This window comes from Crocodylus porosus, unplaced genomic scaffold, assembly GCF_001723895.1.
Source record: "Crocodylus porosus isolate Cpor-Errol unplaced genomic scaffold, CroPor_comp1, whole genome shotgun sequence".
Taxonomy (NCBI): domain Eukaryota; kingdom Metazoa; phylum Chordata; order Crocodylia; family Crocodylidae; genus Crocodylus; species Crocodylus porosus.
In genome coordinates this window covers 51,883-61,931 of record NW_017728906.1, presented here as the reverse complement: position 1 = coordinate 61,931, position 10,049 = coordinate 51,883, and the positions used below count along the sequence as shown (strand labels likewise).

Genomic DNA, 10,049 nt, shown 5'->3' with positions numbered 1-10,049 from the left:
TGTAAGAGTTCCGGTGTCTGCACACGTGCTCAGGAGAGAGAAGATAAATTCCACTTGCAAATACCAATGCGGGGTCAGAGTAATTTGAGTACCTGACTCTGCTCTGACCTTTGTTTGCAAACAAATACAACCTTTTATGCCGGCGGCTGAGTGCGTGTCTGTGATACTTTGCGAGCCTCCAAAGAAACGAACCGCCTTTGTGCAACAAGCCCCTCATAACTCCTGTTCAAGAAACTTTCATTTTCCTTAATAGTGTGGACACCTGTGATTCCACCCTTTCAATCTTTTCTTCCAAGACAGACACCAGCTTATACTTAGTACAGATTAAGTGGTTTTAACCCTCTGGGACAGGTATTGGTGACCTCCAGCAAAAGTGCCCGAGCATAGCACGCAAAGACATTTTGTGCGGCACACATGCCTCAAGAAAGGGGCCAGGGCTGTGCTGCCACAACAAGGATCAGGTCCCTCACAGCTCCCTTGCCATCTGCCCCTGGCACACCAACATTTTACAAATTGAGGTTGTGTAGGTTTTGGCAGTCTGCCGAAAAACATTGCCAACCCCTGCTCTGGGAGGAACACAAACATGGCACTTTCCACACAAGTCACAACTGCTTGATCCAGTCTTCATTTATGGCTCCTTTGCTCTCTGAAGGACACCTAGGCTGTGAAAGAGAGAGAACAAACCAAAAAAAATACCCAGAACATCTACTAATGGGCTGTGCAAGCCTCCTGTACCTAGCTCCCTCCTGTGGTTAACTCCCAGGGAAAATCCCTTCCTGTTTACTCCTTTTGCTCTCTCAGCTAAGGACATACAGTTAAGTTTTAAGTTGTAACTCGTCCTTGTAACATGCCTTTTAGGGGAGAGATCCATACTTGAGCACCTTGACTTCATGATAGCAGCCAATACATCACAGGATTTCTGAAGCTTGCCAGCCTAAACAGTGTGTACCTGCTGGATGGCATCACTCTGCCTGACATCATAAGAGCAGTGGCTAGTAGGACAGAAGGATGGAAACAAACTAAAGATGCGAGACACCCAATGTACAATCATCCCTCAGCACACAAGTGTCTGAAGTCATGCAGGAGCTTCCTCACCAGCACCCAACCTCTCGATGCCACACTCAAGGATACACGACTACAGATGCAGAATAAGAAGCTAACACTCTAGGTGAGGGGGTGGTGCCTGACACACATCTCTACGGCTGCTGCCACTTCCCTGTGCTACCTGATGCCCAGAGCAGCACAGCAGGGGCAGAAGGAGGAACCGCTAGAGGTGGTGGGAGCCAAGCAGTACCTGGGCTGGCTGGGGATGGGACTATGGTGTGGGCTGCCCCAGATTGGAGCTAAGCCCTGCCTGCTCCTTCAGGAGCACTGAAGAGGCAGCCACAGGCTGGATAGAGAGAGAGAGAATGGACCCTCACATGTGCCCCCTACTTCTCTTCCCCCACCCCTGGCCAGGTCGCAGAACCTAGCACACGGGCAGCTCCCTGACACACACATGTACGCCCCCCCCCACCAACACCCATCCCTCACACACACCCTCTACCCCTACAATCCTATACACAATATACAAAAATTAGACTTCTTTTAATTGTTATGTAATCACCTCTATATATACCACTCAAAAACACATAAATCAGGACCAAAATTATTTTTTACATAACATTTTTTTTATGTAATGTTATGGTAGAAGTTTGATTTTTAGTATGTGATTTATTTTTAGCTATAATTTGTTGAAAGATGTTATGTGTGCAGCCCTCAACAGCTCACCAAAACCATTAAGAGGCCCTCCAGCCAAAATAATTCCCCATCCCTGTATTACAGGCACCAAAACTCTGCCTGAAGAAGGCTTGTTGAATGCCTCCTGAATTCTTCTAAGGTTATCTAAGGCTATTTCCTTAAATATTTTTAAAGCTGTGGTTTTTTTAAAGCCACAAGATAATGAACCTACATTTTTACCCCTCTCCAAAAGCACAGTAAAGATAAGGAATTTTAAATCTACTGTGAGATTAAGTAAGATCAACTAAACAGCAGGCTGGAGATGCAGCGCTGATATAGTCTAGCTAATTTGCTATAAAAGCTAAAGTGGCCTTGTCTCCAGTTAGGCTTTTATAGCAAGAGTACTGTTGTGCCCATTTCTTATGTCATAAGGTTGGAGAAGCGGGGTGCATTTTGCACCCCCTGGAGCTGGTATTTCCTGTAAAGGCTTTTAAAATCATGATTAAGATAATGTGCTGTTTAAAATCATCAGCATATTATCATCCCTTATTAACTTTAAACCTCTGACACACTACCCTCCAACTCTCTCAATGGATACTTTAAATTTCAATGGGAAGCCTTCAATCACGGGGATTATATGATGAAAAGTGGATCATAGCATTATTTTTCTAGGTGTTTAGTAAATCAACACTACAACAGATCACAAGCTTCACTAGAGAAGAAAAATCTATCAATTGTAAAGTCATGATATTTGGCCTCTGAAAAGATCAAGTAGTGTCTGATTCTAAGTGTCTGATTTATTTAGGCAACGTGCTGCTTGTATCTTACATGCAACTATCAATTAAATTGTATTCAACTTTCACTAATTTACTTCCAGCCCATTCCACACCTTAGGGAATAAGGACCAACTATTTCTAAAAGAATAAGGGAATTCTGTAGTCTTTACAGCAGGAATCTGCCTCTTTGCTTGACAAAATAAAATAAATATGAAGCAGAAATGACCTAACAAAACCTGGCATGTTTGAACGTCACTTTATTGGAATTACCAGATATTTCCCCTATGCTTGCTATAGCTTGTGTTTTGCTATAGTAGAGAATCAAGTCATTTTCACAGATATTCAAAAATCTGCTTTGAAATAAAACTGAGTAATATGGTCTTCAGTATAAGTGTGCTTACTCATAATTATATTAGCAGAAGAATTAGTAATTATAGAAGCCCAAAGCTTGCATTGATTAGTGAGTTTTTTCACTATTCGATTATTTTTTATTCTGTTCTACCTACTGTTCTAGAATGAAAGCATGTTTGAGTTGTCTTTCTCCTAAATGTTGGCAAAACAAGGTATCTATGTATTACATAAGTACTTTTCCCCCACTACTTAAAGTTTTATTGGTAACTTCCCATTGTACTTTCAGGTACAAGCAGTGGACCTATGATGTTAACAGTATGACAGTATAACAGTATGGCTAAAGTTATTTTAGAGCAGACAGGTCAAACAAATTTTAGCCATATAGCATCAGAGAAAAGTAGAGCCTGAAGGGGCCTTATGAAAAACAGGCAGGCCAGGTTCTTTGAGTAAATGTGATAGCTTTTATTAGACCAACTGAGTAGTTGGAAAAAAGTTCTTGGCAAGGTTTGGGGTGCAATAACCCTTCTTCAGGTATAGTCCCTCCACTGTTCTGAGACTCCAAGGAATGAGAGAAGCTAAAAGTGTGGCAGGATGTCAGTGAGAATGTAAATAGGTAGAAATTAGAAAGACAAAAGGTAAAGCAGAAAGGTAAAGCAAAGAGGTGAGGGGGACAAAATCAGAGCGGGGAAGCTAAAGGGAGATATTACAGTGATAGAATACAAGGTAGAAATGAGGCTGTTTGCGAAAAAGGAAATAGTTGGAAATCAGGAATGAGAACCTGCCCAGAGCCCAGGCTGCTTGCAGTAGGCAGCCATGAGGCTGCAAACAGCTGCACCATCATCCAGAGCCCCAGCCCAGCTTGCTGCTGGTGGTGACTACACACACTTCTGGGCAGATGGCAGGGAAGGGGCTAAGAATTCGCTGCCACAAAAAGGATCAGACACTTCAAGTTTCCCCTGCTGTCCACCCCAGCACACCAACATCTTCTGACTAGAGGTTGCTGGGGGGGTTTTGGCACTTTGCCCAAAAAGATTGCTGACCCCTGGTTTATAAGCATCTAGTTATTCTAAATGGGATTTGTCTTCTACACAGCTGCAAAGCTCTCAGAGTCATAACACAAACACTTGTGTTTATATTACTTCCCATGAAATACACAGGTGAGAAATAAAACAGAAGTATAATGATTTTCATGCAATGAGAAGATTGTATAAAATTGAGACTAACAGGTTTGTTTATTGGAAACAGGGATGTGGAAAGTGTATTTGTTGTGCACTAATCCTTAGGTGAAAAAAGCCCATAGGGCAGGGGTCAGCCAAGTTTTTGGCAGGAGTGTGAATCAGAATCATAGAGTCAAAGGACCAGAAAGGACCTGTAAAATCATCAAGTCCAGTTCCCTGCTCTGGGCAGGAAGTTATTGGGCTCAAATGAGCTCAACAAGGTGCTTGTCCAGCCTCCTCTTGAACACCTCCAAGGATTGTAACTGTACCACTTCTGCTGGGAGTGTGTTCCAGATTCTAGATACCATTATGGAAAAGAAGTTTTTCCTAATGTCCAACCTAAATTTTTCCTCAATTAGCTTCTGCCTGTTGGCCCTCATTCTCCCTGGGGGTGCCTTTCTGAAGAGATGCTCCCCTAGATCTTGGCGTTTACCCCAGATGTACTTGCAAGCAGCTATCAAGTCACCTCTCAGTCTTCTCTTGCTCAGACTGAACAAACCCAGTTCCCGCAGTCTCTTCTCATAGGGCCCATCCTCCAGTCCTCTAATCATATGGGTGGCCCTTCTGTGTACCTTTTCAAGGTTATTCACGCCCTTCCTGAAGTGTGGTGCCCAGAACTGGACACAGTATTCCAGCTGTGTCCTCACCAACTCTGAATAGAGGGAGAGGAGCACGTGTCTGGATCTGTTCACAACACACTGGCTGATTCTGGACCACAGGTATAGATGGCAATACCCTGTACAGGAGAGATGGTATTACAAGAAAGAGAGTGGGGTGTAGCTCTCTATGTGAAGGAGCAGTACATTTCCCTACAGGCAGAGATTGGTAACCAAGAAAGATGGCTTGAGACCCTCTCGGTAAGAATGAAAGGGGAACATGGTGAAGGAGCTATAATGGTAGGAGTCTACTACAGACCTCCTAATCAAGAGCAAGGACTTAACCATGAATTTACCAGGGAACTGGCTGAGGCTGCATGCTCTCATCCAGTTGTCATGCATGGTTGTCATGGGCAACTTTAACTACCCTGTCATCTCTTGGAAAGAGCACTCAGCCAAATTTAATCGGTTGCAATGCTTCCTCACAGGCATTATTCATCTCAAGAAGTCTACGGACCAACAAGAGGCAAGGCACTACTGGACCTGGTACTGGCCAAAGGGGATGATCTACTGAGTGACCTGAGAATCAAAGGGAAGCTGGGCGACAATGACCATGATTTGATCACTTTCTCTATCTACCGCAAAGCTGGCAAGTCAGTCAGCAATGCAGAAGTCCTTGACCTTAGGAAAGCCAACTTTCACAAGCTTAGGAGGTTAGTTGTTGAGGCCCTGAGAGGCCGTAACCTGAGGGGGTGGGGAGTCGATGACAAGTGGTCACTCCTCAAGGATGCAATCCTTGAAGCAATGAGGAAAGTCCATTCCAGCCCATAGAAAAAGTAGCAAAAGTGCTGGGCAACCCCCTTGGCCTCCTGCACCTAAAAATAGAATCTTATAAAGGACGGAAGATGGGAAATACCACTAAGGCAGAGTATTCAGCACTGGCCTACACCTGTACAGAGCCTGAAACCGAGCTCAAATTGGCTATATGAATCAAGGACAATAAAAAGTCCTTCTTTAGATACATGGGAAGTCAGGAAAAAAAAACAAGGGCAACATTGGACCCTTGCTAAAGCAAGTGGGGCAGCTGATAACTGACACCCAGGAAAAAGCCAATCTCCTTAACGATTACTTTGCATCAGTCTTCCATCAACCCAATGGGATCACCCTGCCTGATAAGATGCAGGATCACGAGGGGAAGGGCAAACATATACCCATCATTGGCATAGATCTTGTGAGGAAACACCTTGAGAGGCTGGACATGCATGAACCAGCCCACTCAGATGGAATGCACCCAAGAATGCTAAAGGAACTAGCTAACATCACAGCATGGCCAATGGCAAGGATCTCTGAGAACTCGTGGCACTTGGGCAAGGTACCTGATAATTGGAAAAGAGTCAATGTGGTGCCTATCTTCAAGAAAGGGAGGTAGGGAGATCCAGGGAACTACAGGCCAATCAGTTTGACTGCAATCCCTGGAAAGATCTGGAAAAAATCATCAAGGAAACTATTAACAACAGGCTAACAGAAGGTAACAGTCTAAGAGACAGCCAATATAACTTTGTTGCAGGTCGGTCTTGCCTGATCAATCTCACTTCTTTCTGTGACCAGGTGACACAAAGGACAACGGATAAGAGTGGGGGATATCATATTTTTGGGCTTCAAGAAAGCCTTTGACCTGGTGTCCAATGATGTCCTCATGGAAAAACTGGGGAACTGCAGGCTCAACAGTCTCACAATCTGATACACACTAGAGTTCTATTTGCCCTACTGGTGGCTTATATTCATCTTCTGATAGATTGTCATCCCCCAGGTCCCTTTCAGATGCAGTGCCAACCAGTGGACCACCGCCCATTGTATAGTTATAGTGAAGGTTCTTCCTACCCAGATGAAGGACCCGGCACTTGTCCCTATTGAACCTCATCTGATTCCATTCAGTCCATAGAACCAGGCTATCATGGTTGTCCTGGATCTTTACCCTCTCCTTGTATGAGCCCGCATTACCCCACAGCTTGGTGTCATCTGCAAACTTAATCATTGCACTTTCCACCCCGCTCATCCAAGTCATTGATAAAGGTGTCAAAGAGCACGGGCCCAAGTACTGATCCCTGGGGCATACCACTGGAGACAGCCCTTCAGGATTAGGCCACCCCATCAATTATAACTCTCTGGGATCAGCCTCTGAGCCAATTGCCAACCTACCTCACTGTATATTGGTCTAAGCCAGTACCCCCAGCTGAATTGAAAGGATTTCATGGGAAACAGTATCAAAGGCCTTGCTGAAGTCTAAGTTAATGATGTCAACCTCATGTCACTTGTCCAACTGGTTAGTTACCTGGTCATAAAAGGACACCAGGTTTGTTAGGCATGACCTACCCTCAACAAACCCATGCTGGTTGCTTCTGAATACCCCACCAGTTACAAGCTTGTGGTTGATGGCCTCCTTGACAGTTTTTTCAAAGATTTTTCCCAGGATCGAGATTAGACTGAAACACACCTCAACATCAATCCATGCATCAGCTTGGCATCCTCATTGCTGGCAGTGTGTGCACACGTGCTTCCAGATGAATGGAGGGAGGGCCTGGGGTTGCACTGCCCCCACCCCTTCCCTGCCATGCACCCCAAGGCATGTGTGCACTTGCCATCACCACAGAGCCTGTCCTGGGCTTAGGACCCCAGTGCAGCTGTTTGCAGCCTGCCTGCCACCTGCTGCAGCTGCCCAGAACCTGGGCCAGCTGTGGCAGGCAGCCAGGAGGCTGCAAACAGCTGCAGTGGGCCCTGGACCCCCAGCCAGGCTCCATGGCAGCGGCAGCTGCACGTGCAACTCGAGCACATGGCTGAGAAGGGGCCTGAGGCAGTGCAATCCCAGCTCTTTCCCCACTGTCCACTCCAAGATGCACAGCTGGGCTCTGTGGCAGTGCAGCCACCACCGCCACAGAGTCCAGCTGGGGCTCTGAAGCCTGTTGGCAGTCTCCCAGCTGCCTGCCACAGCTGGCCTGGGCTCTGGGTAGCAACTGTGGCCTGTTGTGTGCTGAGCAAAATGGCTTTGTGTGTCATGTTCTGGCATGCTTGCTGGGGATTGCCAACCCCTGTTATAAACTAATGTTTGCACATTACTGAGAAATATTACATTACATCTCTCTAAGCAAGGGTTTTTTTCCCCCCAGAGTTTTAGCCTCTGTTTATATTTATTATATTTTAATCAACTTGCTCAAACACAGAGACTGCAATGGAAAACAGAGATTTTTACAGTGTCCTTTTGACAGTATCCCAACCTTGTGATCACACTAGAATGAAGGTCTAGCAGTTTGAAATATGATCAAGGGTGGTTTTATACAACATTGTGAAGATGTGACTTGGACCTAAATTCACAAAGCATTAATGTCATCTCAGCTTTCCTATCTTTTGCGGTTAAGTTGTTCATAAGACTGAGGGAAGAATATAGCTGAGTAAGGTCAGGATTTATACAAAGGTCCTGGAACTAGGCTGACTTTTATGTTTTTGGCTCTGCTTAGGTTAGCTATTTTCACTTCCCTGTTTTAGGCTTGAATTCAGAAAATGCCTCAGTACAGTACATGGTTATCTTTAAGCTGATGTAAGTGGGTAGGATTTTCCAAGGGAGCAGCACTAGCCTAAACCTGCTCCCATTGACTTCAGGCAATAGAAGCAGAGTTAGGGCATTGCCTTGCTACTTTCAAAAATACCATCCATTAAAATACCAAGCCTGCAGGATATAATGCATGGATATAACACAACAATTACATAATGCCTCTCTCAGAGAGTGTAGACACCTGAGCAAATGCCATAACATGCAGACTCTGCCACTAAGGGTTGTCTGTAGGGCATGCTGTACTGCTTTATAGAACTACAAACTAGCCTAGTTCCCAGGAGTAGTCTGACATTCCACCCAAGCACAATACTGTACCAACACAGCTATACTGCTTTCAGTAACTAAGCTACATCATATTTTGTGACCATATTAAGTGCAGCTAGACAGCATCAGACACTTCAGGACACAGGCTGCAGGACTGTTACACAAATACTGCCCCATTCTGACTTGAGATGACATCATTGCCTGGTTACCTGCCAGGGGCATCAGAGTCTCTGAAATTTTGTATAGCCAGGTGAAAAGCAGAGGAAAGACACTTTTTGTCATTCCTCCTGCTAAAACCCAGCAACATGGATTTATTCTTAGAACGGAACTCCACCTCCGATATAGTGTTTGCAGGAGTCACACTACTCTTACTTCTCTTCTGTATCATCTTAAGAAGACAGGTAGGTAAGGGGAAGAGTAGATTACCATCATCCAAAAGCAAGGGCTGGGCATAAATCTTTTTTTTTTTTTTTTTGAGTAATCAAGCCTAGATAACTTGTATCTAAGGGCACTCTTACATGTGCTCTGGTGCATTCTGATTAGAACATGTTGGAACAGACCTGATTAATGTAGTCTGCCAGAGAGTCTAATTAGAATGTTCCAGCCTGCTGCAGTGTCTTGTGTATTCAGTGCCCCCATGTTTCAAAATGGCGGTGGGGGCGCTTTTGGACCATTTTCAGACCCCAGAAACTGAAATACATGAGACACTGCAGGCTTTTTAATTACAGTGGTTCACAATAGCCACTCAAATGAAAATGCACCCCCCACCCCCTACCCCAGAGCAAATGTATTGGTACCTTAAGAGACCAAAAAATTGGCTGGGAGATCTTCAGAATAACTGAGGTCCATTTTATATAAATTAGAATTCCTGAGACAATGCTGGAAGACTGGACTGGTTCTTAGGTTGGTCACATTCAGGAAAGGGCCCATAAAATGCCAGAGATAATTTCTAGCCTAAAATAAAACCTGGAAAATAATGGAAAGGATGAGATGGGATTTGACCAATAACCAAACTAAAGCCTAAGGATAAAATTAACTCTGGGAATATAAGTAATGCCAGTCCACTTGATCTTATGGAAAATAGATCTTGTTGAATCAACCTGGTTTAATTCCTTGATGAGATTACAAACTTGGTTGATAAAGGTATGGTACATGCACAGATGCAAATGATGCTTGTAAGGCATTGTTTTGTACTATACAGGCTTCCTGATGGAAAAAGTTGATGCTCTGCAGTATCTAGCAAGCACATGTTAAATCAGAGGTGGGCAAAATGCAGCCTAGGGGCCAGATGCGGCCCACCAGGCCATTCTATCCGGCCCATGGGGCCCCCCCAAAATTAAGAAAATTAATATTTATCTGCCTCTGGCTGCCTGTCATGCGGCCCTTGATGGCTTGCCAAAACCCAGTAAGCGGTCCTCCACCCGGAATAATTGCCCACCCCTGTGTTAAATAGATTAAGAAGGGACTGAGTGACAAATCTCAAAAAAGAAACATCAGGGGAGAATTATTGGATAAGATA

At 44.6% G+C, this 10,049-nt stretch overlaps 1 protein-coding gene across 1 annotated transcript in view; it reads right to left on the bottom strand.

Annotated features, from left to right (window-relative positions):
* PROS1 (protein S (alpha)) overlaps positions 1-8,918 on the bottom strand; it is a 65,451-nt gene extending 56,533 nt beyond the window's left edge. The window contains exon 1 of the mRNA XM_019557091.1: positions 8,740-8,918. Coding sequence (XP_019412636.1) covers positions 8,740-8,918 — 179 coding nt within the window. The remainder of the gene's footprint in view (positions 1-8,739) is intronic.
* Between the last annotated feature and the right edge of the window lie 1,131 nt (positions 8,919-10,049).